The sequence below is a fragment of the Pyrgilauda ruficollis genome, unplaced genomic scaffold (genome assembly GCF_017590135.1).
Source record: "Pyrgilauda ruficollis isolate IOZ18807 unplaced genomic scaffold, ASM1759013v1 scaffold57, whole genome shotgun sequence".
In the NCBI taxonomy this organism is placed as follows: domain Eukaryota; kingdom Metazoa; phylum Chordata; class Aves; order Passeriformes; family Passeridae; genus Pyrgilauda; species Pyrgilauda ruficollis.
The window spans coordinates 6,845,312-6,862,900 of record NW_024527377.1 but is presented as its reverse complement, the minus strand read 5'-3'; the positions used below and the strand labels follow the sequence as shown (position 1 = coordinate 6,862,900).

The window sequence follows — 17,589 nt, the reverse complement described above, 5'->3', positions numbered from 1 at the left end:
TTGAGTCTGCAGAGTTTTTTTCTTGCAAGTAGCCATGAGAGTAGGAAGTTAGAAGGCAGAGGCAGGAGGTCAGACATAAGAGTCAAGGAAGTATGAATGACATCATCATCCCTAAGTACCCTCTCAGAAGATGAATGAGCTCTCTCTTGTATTACAATGCTAAAGAGCATTAGAAGGTGATATGATATCCAGACAACACAAAAGATAAATGCCTCAGAGGATGCTGGAACAGCTTCCCCCCCACGCCCTCCACGAGTTCATAAATCCTTTGGTGGTCTCAATAATACAATATGTGGCTGGTGAGAGTTATATATTGTGGTCAGCTTCTTCTTGACAAAATTCATTTTGGTTTAATGAGTACCTTGAACATTATCTAATTTAGTTACTTAAGCTGAACAACTCAGTGTAACTCTAGATAGCCTTTATCTCACCAGACTCACAGCCCTTTTGGGACGCAGTGGATTTTTTTTCAAGAGTTTCTGAATAAAAAGTAAGCAGAGTTTAAAAGAAAAAATACCCTGTCTCTTTTAAAACTAACAAAAAATGTGTTTGTCATGATAAGTCTTGACACAAAGTGTTTTCATCTTGATAAAACTTGAAATGCAAGTTTCATGTTCTTAATGAAATCCTTCTGAAGGGTATGCAGACCTCCAACAAAATATGCAGAGGTGCAGGATTGTTTGAGGTACATTCAGTCAGAAGTGGATTCAGTTTGAATTTCAGTCTTTGTGCTTCAAAAGCACAGTTACTCCAGTATGATTTATAGTATTTTTTCTACAGTAGTTTGGGGATATGCAAAGCTGCAGTAGAATTTACTGCTCAGCCCCTCTTTTGGGTATGTAGACACCTCTTAGCATCTTCAGCAGGAAGATTTGATCAAAATATTTAATTATGAGCCTGTTTCAAAAATTAAAAAGTAAAATTCCCTCAGTAGAAAATCAGCTTCAGTTTGGAGTAAAAATGGACTATGAATTTTTGCTGTACAGATTCATGGAGTGCAGAGTTCTTACGTATCATATTTAATTACTAAAATAATCTTTCCTTTTCTCAATATTTGCTTCTTTATGATTTTTAGAGAAATAAAATTATTCTCATTGAAACAAAATGCAATAAAAGAAGACTCTCACTTAGGTCGAGCTAAATGCTGCTAAGTCCTTGATTCTAAAGCAAAAGCTGTCAGACTTTTAGCAGTAATAGAAAAGTGGATCTTCCTTGACAAATGCCCCCATAAATTAGATATTAGCTTTAGTCAAACTCTGTCTCTCTCAGGAAATATTTCCACTTGCATATTCAATTGGAAGGACCTTACATGATGCCCACTTACTGCTATGAAAATCTAGGCTTTGGAGATGAAGGCAAAGAAAAATTTCTGTGAGCAAAAGAATATCTGGAATAACAGACCTTGAGCATAGGCAGAGATTTCTTTTCATAGAATGTGAATTTCACTCACTTTTTGCTCTGTCTGTCTGCTGCTCTGTCCACCCTTCTATCTGTTTATCTGTTACCATCTCAGTGGTAACGTGCAGTATCAATTGGATTTTAAAAGACATAGATCTCTTATACTAGCTGTCCTTTTTTATAATACCTTTTACAAATTTAATCAATGCATTTTAATATACAATATAGTTTAAGTGCAATCTATGATAAATATTCAAGCTTCATCTTAAACATGCTCTAGCCTTTAAATTGTTAAAACTGCAGTGCCCTTTCAATCTACTTACATAATGTCATAAAATATACATTTCAAGGTAAATGAAGTCAGCTACTTCAATTTAGTCCCTCAAACTGGTAGTAAATGAGAGGTTAACACTATGGTGCCAAACCCATTATTGAGTAAATTTAGCACCTTGGACAGCTCTGTAAAATCTTTATTGCTTTCCTGACCTGCTCGTCATGTTCTGTCTATGTGTTCAGTGGCTCTCAGCTCTGATTGAAAGGCAATATATTAGATCCCGAACACAAACATGCTCGGGGGCTGCTTCACTGTGAGCGTAATGACACGGAGGTGAGAACAATTTTCTGGTCACCGCAATCCAAGCACCTTGCAAGGTCTGCTGCTCTAACTCATAGAGGACTTCGGGGGCTCCTTTGTATGTGGAGCAGCTTCTATTGCAATTTAGGCAGAGCTGCAAAAGGTTTAAGATGCATTCAGAAAACAAGAAGTTAATATCTTGAGCCTACCTTTAGCAGCATTTTGTTGTGTGTTTTTAAAGCTGGTTTATGTCTATAAAAAGTACCATCAGCTCTGGAAGAGAAGATACCACTGTTTTGCACAGGAGGGTTTTTCTGTAACATCTACTTTGTATGATCTGAAAATGTCATAAACAAGAAATGCTTTTCTTGTGTGAAAATATTGTTAGAGAAAGTATGAAACTCAAGTTTACAGACCCTGAAAATGTTGGGAAAAAACATAATCATCGACTAGCTAAGAAAATTGAATGCTACTTGTCAAGAATGTTTCAATAAACCATCATGACAATTAGTTTTATTTACATGCAGTATGATACGGCATCAAAGAACTTCCAGTGTTTAAGAACTGAAATATATTTGATATGAGGGAGAGCAGCTGTAAGATTCTATATAATTACCTCATTTTTTAACACGGTTTTCAATCTCCTTTTAGATGCACTCTAAGGTTTTTAGCTCAGCATTATATAAATAACTATGATTAGTCAGGTAGAGCAGAAATGACTATTTAAACTTTCCTTTTTTTTAGTAATTTGGCATAATGACAGCTTAGGCTAACAATATACCAAAGCAGTTTGCGGCCTCTGTATCACATTCTAATTTTCCATCAGTGAAATATGTACTGCAAACAATTTCTACTGAAGTGAAATAAATCCTGATTTGCAAAGTCAAACACCTGTGCAGTAATTTTCTATCTAAAATCATGGACTGAAAAAGAGAACATTTTTTCAGTAATGTCTCTGTTCTTCTCTAGTTTGTATCCTCAGTATGAGGCAAAAAGGGCACCTCAGTGTTGTGAGGAATGAGGATTGCTTGTACCTGGATGCTGTTTGTGTCGGTCTGTCTGTCTGTGATTATACTGCTCACTGCTGTGGTCAAAAGACAAGAAAAAACCACCCCTCAATCCAACAATTGCAGCACAAAACCAACCCCAATCTTAAAAATCAAGCAAACAAGTGAAACAAACAAAACCCACCAACAGAAAAAGGCTGTAGCAACTTAACTCCTCAGAATCTGTTTCATGTGTAGTGATTTAAAAATCCATCAATTATGTATTACATCTCACTTCATATGTGGAAAGTAATTTAAATGTGTGTTCTGAGACAGGGGTGTGTGCAGCAGAAGGCAAACCTAAATGTTTACTGGGAGAACAAAAATCCTCCATCTCATTTTTGAATTTAGGACATTATATATGTCATAAGTAGTTACTGCAGTATGACAACTATTTTATGTTATATTATAGAGAATTTAAAATTGAAAAAAATGCTAATATGCATCTAAAAGCTTGTCATTTGAAGAGTTGTTCAAGGATTTTTGAAGAGGTTATGGTGACAGCAAAATGAATGCAATTATATCTCTATTTTCTGATCAGAGTCTACAGTATATGAAAATTGAGCATTACTGTTTCTTTTTGGTATAAAATATGGCTATTGTGTAAAATATTTTAAGTTTAAAAGTTGAACTTTGTAGAAAACTGCAAAATGCTTAGAACTGGTGCTATTTTTGTAAGCTGCTTGCAGAAATATGCCATGGTGAATAGCATCATGTTAGAATATTAGAGCAGCACTTAGGGGTTGGGAACTACAAAAATACATTGTTTTACTCAAAGGATGTTCTTGACCGATGTTGATTGGGCTTTTGGGAATCTGCTTTGAAAGATGCCATGAAATAATAAGGGAAAAAAATTCTTCTGGGTTAATTCTGCAATGCGTTTTTAGATTTTCTATCAGGATTATAATGAGGATGCTGTAAAATATAAGAACACAAGAAATTATATTGTTACTTGAATACCAGTAGAAAATACTCTAAGAAATATTAAATGAAAAGAAGCAAATAAGAAAATGGAGGAAAATTTTGCCCAAAATGGAGAACTGAATCTCAGACTGTTTTAAAGTCTGCTGTCCATGCAAGGTATATTTCCAGGAAACACTTCATGGTCCTGGGCTGTTCTCTCACACACTGCATGTGTTTTCCTCTTGGGCATCATTCCATGCATGTGGATCCTGCCCTGACCCCTCGTGCCAGGACACAAAGTGGAGAAGCCAAAGGGTTGCATTACAGTAGCACAGCACTGATTGGATATCTTCTGAATGTGGCCTGCTGGGTAAGGTCACAATTCCTGCAGCATGCAATTAAGAATAAAATAAACACATTGAAGGGATTCATAACATTCTCTGAATGACATTGATTGTAGTAATCTAGTAAATGACCTCGGGATTGTATTCTGCAATAAACTCATGAGTGGTTTATAGTGCAGATGGTAGAGACAATTGAGTGATGTATTTTATTTTGCAGCACCAATGATTCTCACCTTTTGACTTGATTAAGCGTGTGTGTGAATAGGATGAACCAGTGATTTAACACCATTCAGTGGTTGCTGAGAGTTGTTACAATTAAGGTTTACCTGGTGGGAGGAAAAAAAGAAAAAAAACCCACTACAAAACACGGTGCACCTAATAGAAGAGAATATTTGTTTTCCCCACAAGGAGTTTATTGAACTCAGCAGAATGCTTCTGTTTTTATATTGACAGGAAGTAATACTTAAGAGGGCTGCTGATTTAGTAGAAGCACTCTATGGTATGCCACATAATAACCAGGTAAATGCATTCTACTTCAGCAATTCTATATCATGGCTATTTCTTAAATGTATAGATAGATCAGGGCTAAAGGGATATGATGCTACAATGAGAGACAAGAATAAATGTACAGGGCGATGCCGTATCTGGATGGGGTTTAGTTTGCTTGTTTTCTTTTTTAAAAGGTGTGAATTCAGTGTTTGTAAAAACACCATGGAGGCATCTGCCCACTTTCACCAGATCCTATATAATATGAGTAATCTTGTACATTATGTCTTGCCACCAGTGACTTCTCCCTCTTCCCCTAAAGAGAGCTCTAAGGTGGAGCAAGTCCAGATTCCAGCCCCATCCTGCCAGCTGGTCTTTTTATACAAAGTGTGGCCACTGGGACTGAGACTTCCAACTCTCTTACCACAGATGTCAGGATTTAACAGGGAGATCCTGTAAGCATGAGCTCTCTGTCAGCTGGCTGGTTTAGAAAGAAAAGCATCTACTTTAGCCTTTGGACAGGGAAATGTTTCATTTGAGTCTGTAAGAAGACGTTTGTCAGAGTCTCTTTGGTAACTTTTCCATGTTTTTTTTTCCTTATCCTGCAGGAGATAATCCTGAAAAGAGCTGCAGACATCGCCGAAGCGCTCTACAGCGTCCCCCGCAACCACAACCAGCTCCCCGCCCTCGCCAACACCTCCGTCCACGCGGGAATGATGGGGGTGAATTCCTTCAGTGGCCAGCTCGCTGTCAATGTCTCTGAAGCCTCCCAAGCCACCAACCAGGGTCAGCAGAAGCCTCACCTTCCTCTCTCTATGGATTTTTTCTGAGAGAAGTCAGGGGGACGGCAGGGCAGTGGCAGAGGGGTGGCTCAGGACTGGGAGCCCATCCCAGACCCTTGGGATGACACAGGATGGGGCTGCTCTAACAGGAAAAGCACTTCTGCATGTCTCTAAATAGCTTTTCATTCTGCCCAAAGCAACACTTGTATTTCTGTTTAAATCCCACTAATTTTAATCAGCTTCTAGCTGTACTTAACGTTAAGTACTTGCTTATATATTTTCCTGAGTATGGATGATCTCTCAGTCTGGGCCTTGTGTAGAACTTTTTTACAGCATGAAGTTATCCCTTGAATGTTTATCTATTTAATTTGGGTTTGTTTTTCAAGGGATAGAGTACTGGAACTGTGTTTTTTTCAGTTTGAGACTTCCATAAATTTTACAACTAGCAAAGAATACAAATATTTAAAAAGACATTTTCAGAGTTTTTCCAATTTTTAAAATAAAGTGTTTTTCACTTTGTATAAAATCAGTATTGGTTTAAAATAAAAGTTATAAATAAAAAATAGGTGAAGAACATTTTTGTAGAAGCACTTTGCATTTTGCCCTCTTCTTTGCTCAGCTCTATATATTATCCAACTTAAAAATACATTTGAATGAGAAAGTGTTAGGATGAGGCTCCTTCTAGAAGAGCAGAAACAAAATTTTTTGCATTACAATAAAAACATGCAAAATTATTTTTAGATTGAAATATTTTATGCTGTGTGTTAGGAAGAAAAATTGGCAATTTTTTCTTCTAGTAGTAGAGATGCATATTTTGTATTTCTGTGGCTTCTAGAAACAAATCTTTCCTTATGAACATTTGGATATGAGTTTCTTAAAATGTCATTTCCAGAATTAGGTAGAGATTCAAATTTTAACTTGCTGTCAAATTTGATGCTCATTTCCCACCAACATAATGATGAGACCAAGGCAAAAAGACAAAGGATATCCCACAGGCTGGAGAAATACACTCCATTTCCTGAAGTGTGCAGTGAGCATCTGAGGTGTGTTAAATGACAGTGACATCAGAAAAGAGTTAACAACAATCAGGTGCTTTTAACATACCTTGAGTGGGTCTGGACTCCTGCCTCTGAAAATGTAGGTCATGTTTACTCCATTTCCTACAAGCAGCCCTTTCAGAGCGAGTGTTCCTCCAACACCCCGAGCTGATCTTTGCTCCAGGGCATCCCTGGCTTGCCTGGGGGGCTCTGCAGGCTCCAGCCTCCCTCCTCCAGCAGCGACCTGGGCAGGGGGTGCTGCCACTTTGGGTACCTGGTGGTGCTGGGGGTCAGTCCCTGCCCTCCCTGGCTGGACTGAGCTCCCCCTTGGTTTGTGCAGGAAGCTGTTGTGGTGCTAATTCCAGTTTTTGCCTGTGTTCCCTCCCCACACAAGGTTTCACTCGCAACTCCAGCAGTGTGTCACCTCATGGCTACGTGCCAAGCACCACCCCGCAGCAGACAAACTACAACTCTGTCACAACAAGCATGAATGGCTATGGGAATGCTGGAATGTCAAATTTAGGCGGTTCTCCGACCTTCCTGAATGGATCTGCTGCCAATTCTCCCTATGCCAGTGAGTATTTTATGTCTTTTCTGTATTTTGCACATTTTCATTAGAAGGGGGCAGTAGATTTTCTCTGATGCTCAGTATTTATTTTCTGGTTTTAGCACTTGAAATAGAACTTGGTTTTTTCTCTACTTTTCAAGGCACTGATCTTTGATCCACTTTGAAGACCCTAGTGTGCCAGTAATTCTCCTCTCTGTTTTCATATTGCTATTATTAATTATTATTATTTTTTTATTTGGGAGGCTTAAAAGAGCTTACAAAGAGTAATCTCTCATTATTTAGTCTGATAGTTTCTTAACATACCTTACACTCTAAAAAGAAAGACTGTCCTCAACTTCTGAGCAAATAATATGTTTATAACCTTTATAAAAATTATTAATTACTACTGGGCCTCAGCTTGATTGTTTATATTCCACTTGCTTTGTAAGTAATATGACTTTGACTTCACTGAGTCAGTAAAATGTGACAAAGGCTTTTAGATTTTGTGTTGTAGTGTCAGGACAGTGAATGCCACAGAAATGTGAGTCATACAAATCGTACATCCCATGGCGTGAAGAGCTTATGGTCTACAGTCCCAGTCATGGAAATATTTATGTGCAGGACTAACTTTCTGCATTTTGATATTAGAGGTTTAGTAAGCTGTTTAAATATAAATACATTTCTATTGGTAAAGTGAAGCTCTTCTGCAGCTGAGCTCAGTAGTCCCTGGTCACATGAGAAATTGAATGAGCAGAACCTGCCCAATTCCTCTGACATTGCTCATGAGGCACAAAGGATTCCACTGACATCTGTAGGAAGCTGACAGCAGAATCAGGATGCAAGGTCTGGACATATAAACAGATTTATAGGCTGGGACTATAGCATGGACAGGACAAACTGACTGCTGAAGGCACCAAGGTTTACACAGCAAATCTGAAGTTAATGGTGTAACAGCAGTAATGAATTATTTTGATCTGCATCAGAATAAAAAAGGGGATAAGAACTCTGAATAAAATAATTAACTCCAAGGCTTCTTCTCTGCTGCAAATTTAGAACAAATTATTTACCCACATAACTAGTACTTATAACCTGGGAATTGCTAACCAGTGATTATTTTTGTACTCTAATAATAATGTAACATGTAATGTTACAAAGTACCTTACTTATTAAGTTGGATTTACTGTCACAGAATCTGCACACTCTGAATTCATAATATAACATGATTGATGAGACATCTCCTTTTGGAAGCAGATGCCAGTAATGCATTTAAAATACTGTGGCAGTGTATTATTTCATATTTATGAACGGAGCCCTCTTTAGAATAGCACTTCACTTCCTAGCCCTGGATCTCTATTCTATTTATATTTTGGGAGGTTTTCTTGGTTGATCTGTCATTCTGCTAATGTCTAATCCATTGAATCAGAAAATGCTTCAATCATGACCTGAAAATTAAAAGGTGGCATTCTTAATTAAATCAATAAACTAATTGCTGTATAGTAGCAATTCAATTTAGGTGCTTTGATTGCTCTCCCTTAGCAAGTACTTCCAGACACAGAGTGACTTCAGACTAAGATTGTATCTGTCAGACTGTGAAACTTTGAACATTTAATTTCCATTAATTGATTTCCTCAGTGTTAACAAATATGATATCAGATTCTCAAATAAGAACTTAAATAGGGTGATTTTTATCTACATAAATGCAAATAAAATAATAATTCAAAGCCCAGATGATCAGAATTTTACTCTATAATATGTAATTATTCACAGCCCACTTGTGTATCTAAGTGGTTTCTAAACAGGACAAAGAATAGAAATATGGGATGTCACTTTTGGTCCTGTTTTTTGTTGTTGTTGTTGGATAAGAGGAGAAATCAGCAGGGGAGAAACCTTCTGAATATTAAAGTAGTTAGCTTTATTTTCATGAAAAGAAATTTTTTTAAAAGCTTGATGGTAAATACATTAACCAAAGATATTTGTTGTGCTTTACAGTAAAATAATGGTTTAAGGATATCTGTGTTTAAAGACTGAACTTCCCACGTAGCACATTTGCATTTTGAACACTCAGCTCAGCCCTAAAAAAATCGGGAGCATCCAGGAATGAGAATTCTCTTGTTTCTGCAACCTGTTATCACTGAGTACTAAGGAATGCCTTTTTGGGGGTCTTTCTTCCCTGCAGTTGTGCCATCAAGTCCGACGATGGCCTCCTCCACTAGCCTCCCCTCCAACTGTAGCAGCTCCTCTGGGATTTTCTCCTTCTCACCAGCCAACATGGTCTCAGCGGTGAAACAGAAGAGTGCGTTTGCGCCTGTCGTGAGACCCCAAACCTCCCCCCCTCCCACCTGCACCAGCACCAATGGCAATAGCCTGCAAGGTAGGTGGAACCCAGCTGCACAGGAGCTGCCTGCCTCCGAGCTGCCCCCGGGGAGCCAAGGCAATGGGGGATCCCCGGTGGGCTCTGTCCTAAAGTTTCCTCCTGTAGGGAGTAACCGGCTCCACCCCCAGCCCACCTTGTAGCCCGCAGGTGTTTGGCAGCACCCAATCTCTAACCCAGCTAACGCTGCTGAATTGCCAGGCTGTGTCTTTTGAAGCACGGACCTACTGTTTTGATAAACACGAGTAATATTTCAGCTTACTAATACCGTCCTTTTTCTTTCTTTCCTCTCTTATTCCCTGTTGTCGTCCTTTATCAGACCAGTCTTTTGTGGACTCTAGCAAGTACTCCACTGCAGGGTCTCTCCAGGGGCTGGCCTTCTCCTGAAGTACGTCACTCAATCTTCCCTTTCTTTTTGTCCTTTGTCACAGTACACTTGTGCAGAAATCCTACTGAGAGCAAATAGAGCGTTACAGAGCTTGGCACAAACCTTCCCTTTCATAAATGGGAGATGCATTACAAACTAACAGCAGCGTTTTCCACTTTAACTCACACCAGGGCAAACATTACTTTCCACTGATTAATATACTCCTGTGCCAATTAATTCCAGAAAAGGCACAGGGCCTTTTGGAAAGCCTATTGAACTGTTGGTATCAAGGGGCTGCTCCTTTTCTGCATCCCTTCCCCTGTCATTACAAGTTCTCCAGCATTAGTATCTAAATCCGTTTGAAGGGCTGGTGCAGGCGAGGCAGTGACAGACAAAAGCTTGTCAAACTGAGGGTGCTGCAAAGCCCAGCACTGCCCATCTCATTGTTTGGCTGAGTCTGTTTCACAACACTGTGCCTAAACTTCCCTCACTGCACATCCCTGTGCTGAGAGAGGCATTTTCATGCTTGCTTAGATCCAGGGGCTTCCTTAAGAGGATGCAGCCAGCTGCCTCCAGCTGCCAGAGGTGGGAGATATTCCATGGTGTGCATTGTGCTTCCTCCAGACCTGAGATTTGTTTCCTTTCCATGAGCCTGTGCAAATTATCCAAAGGGCATTGAGTGGGGAATAAAATCCATCCTTTTTTAAGCCAGGTTCAGAAGGAGGTGTGCAGAGCATGACTGCACAAACTCCACATATTGCTCAGCCTCAGGAACACTGGGCTTGAAGACAAAATGCTGATAGCACCATTAGCAGCCAAAAAAAAAAATCTATATGCAAGCAGAATGGAAGGAATTCATTCATAAAAGCTCAGATCTATTGTGCCTGAAGGAAAGCATTGTCCTCACTGCATGTTACACTGGTGAACTGGGAGGAGGAATCCTTCAAGGTGCACACACACAGAGAAAAACTGTGCAGAAACTGTAAATTTACTCAGAACTAATAAGCAGATCTTGGGTAACTTCAGTTAGGACTTTGTTAGAAATACAAATTGTGTCAGGAATAAGACAAAATGAAATTTTCAGGTAAACTACAGCATTTAGGAGATTTGGTTTTGAACATTTAAAAGAATTGGCAGTGCTGACATGCTTCAAGTTTTAAAAGAAACAGCGAATAATATTTCCCATCTGAAATTTAAAAAACCCTTAAAAAAAAGCTTTTGAACATGTTAATGTTTTTTTTCCTCTCTTCACCTTGTCCCATCTTGTTGTGGATGAAGAGAAAAAACAAGTAACAGGAGAAAGCTTTTCCAGGCACTGTTTCTCCTTTCACAAGACACAGAATTCTCAGATTCCATGTAGTCAGTTATGAAAATCAATTATGGAAGGGGCTGAGAGCACGGGACACAACTGGGGCTCCTCATTATGTCACCTCCACTTCTGCCATGCCCAGAAACCACACAGATCTGAGCACGTCCCCTAATTTTTGTTTAGCAATTCAGTTTTCATAATGGGAATGAGACACCAAGAGATGGTTCATTTCTAGGTCATCACTGAACTTCTTGGTGAGTTAAAGACACAGAGCCTTTGGTCCAGAGCCTCCTGACACCACCTGAGGCTTGTAATAATCACTCAGAGATGCACTGCCTGTTGTGCCTTAATGCTTAAATAAACAACCATGTATAAGGAGGCTGTCTTATCTCTCTTGGGCTTCTGGATACATCAGAAAGCAATCAAGCTTTCCTTATGTAGCTTAGATATCAGCAGAACTCACTAAAACAGCAGCCAGGCTTATCTGTTGTTCTCTTTGCCATGCAATTCTGTAAAACCCCAAATACATTATTTCTGTAATTTGCTGGCAGCAAATACAAATTAGTATATGATAGAAGAAATAAAGGCCATTGGTGGGAGCTTTTCTATTCTCTACCTTCCCTTTTTGGAGGTGGTGTGATCTCATACCTACACTGTTTCCCACTGATATCTCTGTTTTCAGGATCAATAACAGGCTACAGCTGGGAGAATTTGCATGACTAGATGTAGCACTTATGGAATAAAAGTGGAGTGATCTAAATGAAGACTTGGAAAGAATGGAAATATCAAAGCTTTTAGGCAGAAAAGTATCATTTGCCTTGTAATTTAATTCAGAATTTCAGAGCTCTTCAAAAACAATGATGCTTTGAAAAAAGGAGCTGAGATCTGCCTCTGTGCCATTCGTTTCCAACAGCAAAAGGCTGATCTGTAACCACAGGGAAATGTCTAAATCATGAAGAGAGGAATTGCAATTATCTCACCTTTTTTGGGCTCCTACCCAGGGTAGACAGCTGTCCTGTCCCGAGAGACAATTCTTGACCAATTATTGGTGAAATTGATTTGCTTCTGATGAATCTTTCAGAATGAGTGTTGGAATAGTATCGTGATATTTTCTGAAGAAAAGATACTTTTTCTAATGGAAAGCAACACCTTGTCCTAAAGAGTCCTCTATGCTTCTCACCTAAGTGTTTTCCTGTAGGACTTAAAGCAACTTAACTCACCTATCTATCCCTTTTATCCTCATTCTTAGCTCCTTGAAGAACCCTCATGTGGGGGGACACAATCAGTACAGTGATTGCACACGATAAATTCCAATAATTGAAATGCTGTTGCTCTGTGCCACCTCTGAGGGTGGCCTGTTGCAAACATGTTGGATGTGTTTTGCATTCTCTCCTTCTCCCCTCATTTTATTTCATTTAATCAGTGCAGTTTACTCGAGCTGTTCTCCCCTTGCTGATTAGACTTGTAATTCTTGCACATATGGTGGTGTTTGTGGAGAAAACATTTCCCTCCTCTCCCCCTCCAACCCCAAATCTGTGAGTCTTTTACTTTGGCTCTGTTCTTATCAAATAATTGCAGCTGTAATTAAAGCACAATGAATCAGCACCAGTCACGGGGTTGAGTCCTTCCTTAAGAAATTACACGTCCAGATGTCTGGAATGGCAGGCAGCATTTAAATCATGTGCCTGGAAAGTGCTGCCAACCTGAAGGAGAATCTGTTTTCTACCCTTTGGCAAATAACTGTACAACTGGCATTTTAGAGACACGTTGTTTTTACAGTTTCCATCATAAACTTCCATGACTACCCCCTGTAATGATGTGCCTGCTCAGTGTGTGTCACTGGGACACTCAGAATGTCTGATCTGAGACCCCTGCAACAGAGAGAGATCGAGCTGGAGGTCAGCTTATGTGCAAAACTGTCCCCTGTTGAATTTTCATAAATGTCTGTCTGCTAAGAGAGGTGCTGGTTTCATAGAAAATGAGGTAGGAAGCATAATAAAGAAATGCTGATGATTCAACTTAGCCAGCAAAAGAGAAAACATCCTGAATTAACATTCACCTATGACTCACCTGATGTAGTTGGTGGTGTCTGCTACAAGTGAAATCAGAAAGATGCTGGCCTGCTAACCCGGGAGTCAAGCATGTATTTCAATTTCAAAACTGGATTTGAGAGTTTAATTCTGAGCTCCTGGAAATGCATACCTGAGTCCCAGGGGTGAGCACTGACCTTTGGGAGGACTGGCACAGGGGAATGACCCTGTGCCACCGAGGGGACACCCTGCAGAGCCATGCCAGGGGGACTCCAGCTGTTTTCCCTAATTTGGTACATTTTCCCCTAATTTGGTGCAAATTCCTGCTTTGCTTTTAAAAGAGTTACAGAATGTGTGGCGATGGCTGGGTCGAGCCAAAGCTTCCTCAGCATTAGGGGATTTTGAAACTTAAAGCAGAAAAATAAGTTGGAGTCTCATACTGATATTGAAGGACACTTTTTCTACAAGTAATTCAGTAATTTCAGCAAAGTCACTTGCAATTTGAATAATTTTCCAGTCAAAAGGAAACTTCTCATGGTTCCTGTGTACATAGTTGTCTCTTATGAGTGATATATATAAATTGAACTCAAAGTACATCTGACTACATTGCTAGTAAATGTTTAAAGCTCTGAGAATTTTAAAAGTTGCTTAATAATGCAGAAAATTAACTTTTCCCCTCTCTCTCTCCCTCTCTCTCCCCCCTCCCTTTCTTTCCAACAGCTATATCTGGCATGATTGTTCCCCCCATGTGAAAGAATTGCCTTGAAGAATTTTATTAATGAAGAGGTTGAATTCTGCTTCAGAGAGAATCTGATGTACAAGTCCCAGAGTGGAACTTTTAACTCAGGCCTTTTTAAAAATAAAAAAGAAATAAAGAAGGATCTTACAATAACTGCAGATTTTTAAACAAAACAAAAATCACCATCCTTGCAAATACTGAAATTAACAATCCACAATTGCAAGGTGTTGATTCGAGTTGTCCATCCCAAATACCTGGGAGATATATTTATTGTATGTTGATAAAAAAATCCACTTTTTTTTTTTTTTGTTGTTGTTGGTGGGGGGGTGGGGGTTTCCTTTTATTTCCTTCTGGTTTCTTGTGGGTTTTTTTTAAGGCTTGATTTAACTCAACACCATTTGTCTTTTATAAATCATACAATTACACAAGGGACACTAGAAATGGAACTCCACATTTTTAATTTATGAATTTTTTTTTTAAAGCTGTGTAAAGAAGAATAAAGTGGTGTCATTTACATACAAGCCTGTATGGGACAGAATAGAAGTGCCAGTTAGTTTTTCATAGAAGAATTATGGCCATTTAATTAAGGGTCGGCTCATATATGTTGCTTAACCAGTGGTGACTTGCTGATATGAAGCATTTTTAATGTTCTGATTAAACAGATATCACTCCCTAAAAAGCTGATATTTTTGGATTATGAGGGTGGGGTGAGGGGTGGGATTAACAACCTCTGTCTTTAATATCAGGCTGAAAAACTGTGTAAATAACACAACAGGAAGAGTCCATCCCAGAACACCAGGTTGGGAGGGGTTGGACCTTAAGGTCCAACTTGGCGAAAAGCTGGTGGAAAGGGAGGGAAGGGAAGGGTGGAAATATCAAAAATGTTTCCTGTGGCAGTGCAAACCCAGTGCCTGCGGATGCAATGCCAGCCCTGCTGGAGGGGTGAGCACAGACCCCTCTCTTGGGGGTGAAATCTCAGAGCCTCCAAACGCTCCCTTCCCCGAGCACAGCCTCACCTGGGCTCTGCCCTGTGCCTTTGGCACAGCCTGGGCCATCCCTGGGGGTTCCCAGCGTGGCCCCTCTCCCTCTGGTCCTGCTGGGGCAGGGTGGGCTCAGCCTCAGGGGGGTTTCACCCTCCGCACCCCAAATCCCTGCTGGCCCAGCTCCCACTGGCCCGTTCCTGTATCAGCCGACCCTCGCGGTGTGTACCACGCTCTCTCCAGGACAGGGAACTGCTTTTGAGTTTGGGCTGGGGCTTTCAAATCAAAACCATGGCTTCTGTTTTACCACGAAAAATTTTGCTATCATTATCTGGGAAGTGTTCTTAAAAATTATTAGTCAAAGAGGCAGCAAAGCTCTGAAGATGCATTACCTGATATTTTTTCTTTGCTGTTGTGTTTTGTATGTAGTTATAAATACTGTAGATTTTTTGTGATTTTTTGCCAAAGTTGTTGTTCTATTTATACATTTTAATGTCTTAAGACAGTTTTTCAATATCACAAAAAAAAAAAAAAAGAATTTTACTGCATATTTTGCAAAAAGAGCTCACTACCTTTAGCTTGCACATACTTGCAAATTAATTAAAGAAAAAAAAGCTTTTTGTTTCTGTTTTTTTGTTTGTTTGTTTTAAGGGGGATTTTGTAAAATATCCATATAAATAATGTATTTATCTTTGGAATTTGTACATTGCTTTTTGTCCCCCACAAGTTTATTTTATTGTGTATGTTTGCTATGTGAAAAGTGCTGATTCGTTTGGTCATTCACCGTTGTATTAGCTGTTTAAATGTGATTTTAATACATTTCATTTATAGGGTTGTTTTTTTTAGTATTGTTTAAAACCATGCTTCCATTTTTTTTTTAATTTCCACCCAAAAGCCATTGTCTATTTTTGTATTATTTGTAAGTTAAGAAGTTTTTTCCAATATATGGCAAAAAGTAGCATATTATTCTTGTAGCATTTAGTTATGTAGATTTAAAAAAAAAAATGTATCCTTTGCTTTTGAGGCTTAACAAAAACTAATGCTGTTTTACTCTATTAATATGCATGGGATTTCTCCTCTTTGGAGTGACGCATTTTTGTGCATTAAATATGGGGAGAAACTTCATAGAACTCAATGAAAATACTTTCTTTCTTAAGTCTGCTTGTATATTTCTCTGTCTTTCACATAAATATAAACCAGCAGATTGGATGCCTTAACAATGCAAATCATATTCATTTCACTTGTACATTGTACTGTGCACCAGAACTGTCAATCATCACTAACATTCTAAGAAAAAAAAAAAAAAGGAATTGAAAAGCACAAAAGAACTGTTTTGTTACCTTAAAACAATATAACTTTTTTCTAGTCGAGCAAGAAATCATTTACAACGATGCTGCAACTGTGCATGCTTCCTGTATGAATTTTGCAATGGTTTTCACTAGAATGTCACAGTGTGATCTTTGGGGGGAAGGGAAAGAAAAACAGGATTTTTTTTTTTCGTGGCGAGAAAATAAAAGAAGAGAAAACTGGAAAAAATGTGAGAGACATCAGTTTATTGCTTCTCTGTATTCCAAGCAATTATTCTAATTCACATAATAAGCAACAGCACGACAATGTAATCAAATTTAAAGCCATATTTTGTCCAGTGACACCGTCGATTACTCTTGTAGAGCTCCACTCAGTCCTAGCAGTTCTGACACCACTTCAGCCACATTTGTAGTCTCTACTCCAGTGTCCAAAGAGCCTTTGACAATGTGCTTAATTCCATTCTTTTGCAGCTATTTGTCGTGATCTGATGAATGGGAATTTGTCAAAAATCTCCCCTGCACCACCCTTTGTCTTTTACAAAGTAAAAGATGCAGCTGTTTACAGAATATGGCTTTAAGTGGAAACATTCAGATTTCAGTTTTAACAAGGTGAAGCTTCACAATGACTGGATTGCATCAAGTAATGCCTATTTCCTCACAGTTGTACTAGGATGCAGCTAAAATGAAGTCATCTCTGAAACTACTAACCTTTCACCTTCTTATCTAAATCTTTTTGAATAGACACACACACTGTACAGTTCTATTGTTAGAGAAACTAACTACTGTAGAGATTGTTATAATTTTTTTGCAGAAATTCAAGCTGTAAAAACTTTTCAACTTTCACAATATTTAATTAAAGTTACTTCCTGTCTGTGAATACAGCTCTTAGTTGTGTGTTTATTTTTCTGCCTCTGCTAGTCAGTAGATGAGAAAAAAAAGAATATAGAAGCCAGAGGCTACTGAATTGTCTTTCTGAAATTAAGGAGAGACAGAAATTCATGGAATTACACAGTGAAACGTGGTGAATGCTGGTGCACTGAAATGCCTTTCCCTCTGTCTCTAATGGATTTCAAAGGATCCTCACTCAGAATGCTGAATGTTCATCCTGTTAATCTTATTATTTCCATTGTTTCACAGTATTGTTTGCTCGTAGGACCAACATATTTTTTCTAGTGGATTTCAGGGGCATATTTAGCTTTAGGTGCTCACTTGCAAGAGCTGTCTGTCTCTAAACACAGTGATCATGGAGCACCAGGCACATCCTACCCCGTGCCAGAGCCCAGGCAGTGGGGAGTTTTTATCTGGGTCTTATTTCAGGCAGTGGCAGCACGTCCAGGTGTCAGTGACAGCTCAAGGCCAGCTCCAGGAA

General features: G+C 39.0%; 1 protein-coding gene across 5 annotated transcripts in view; it reads left to right on the top strand.

The window, feature by feature from the left end:
- EBF1 (EBF transcription factor 1) overlaps nt 1-17,101 on the top strand; it is a 269,259-nt gene extending 252,158 nt beyond the window's left edge. For all 5 annotated transcript variants that reach the window (XM_041482008.1, XM_041482007.1, XM_041482006.1 and 2 more), the window contains exons 12-16: nt 4,719-4,784; nt 5,360-5,537; nt 6,965-7,144; nt 9,294-9,488; nt 13,915-17,101. In XM_041482008.1, coding sequence (XP_041337942.1) covers nt 4,719-4,784; nt 5,360-5,537; nt 6,965-7,144; nt 9,294-9,488; nt 13,915-13,946 — 651 coding nt within the window. In that variant the 3' untranslated portion in view covers nt 13,947-17,101. The remainder of the gene's footprint in view (nt 1-4,718; nt 4,785-5,359; nt 5,538-6,964; nt 7,145-9,293; nt 9,489-13,914) is intronic.
- Nucleotides 17,102-17,589: the final 488 nt, after the last annotated feature.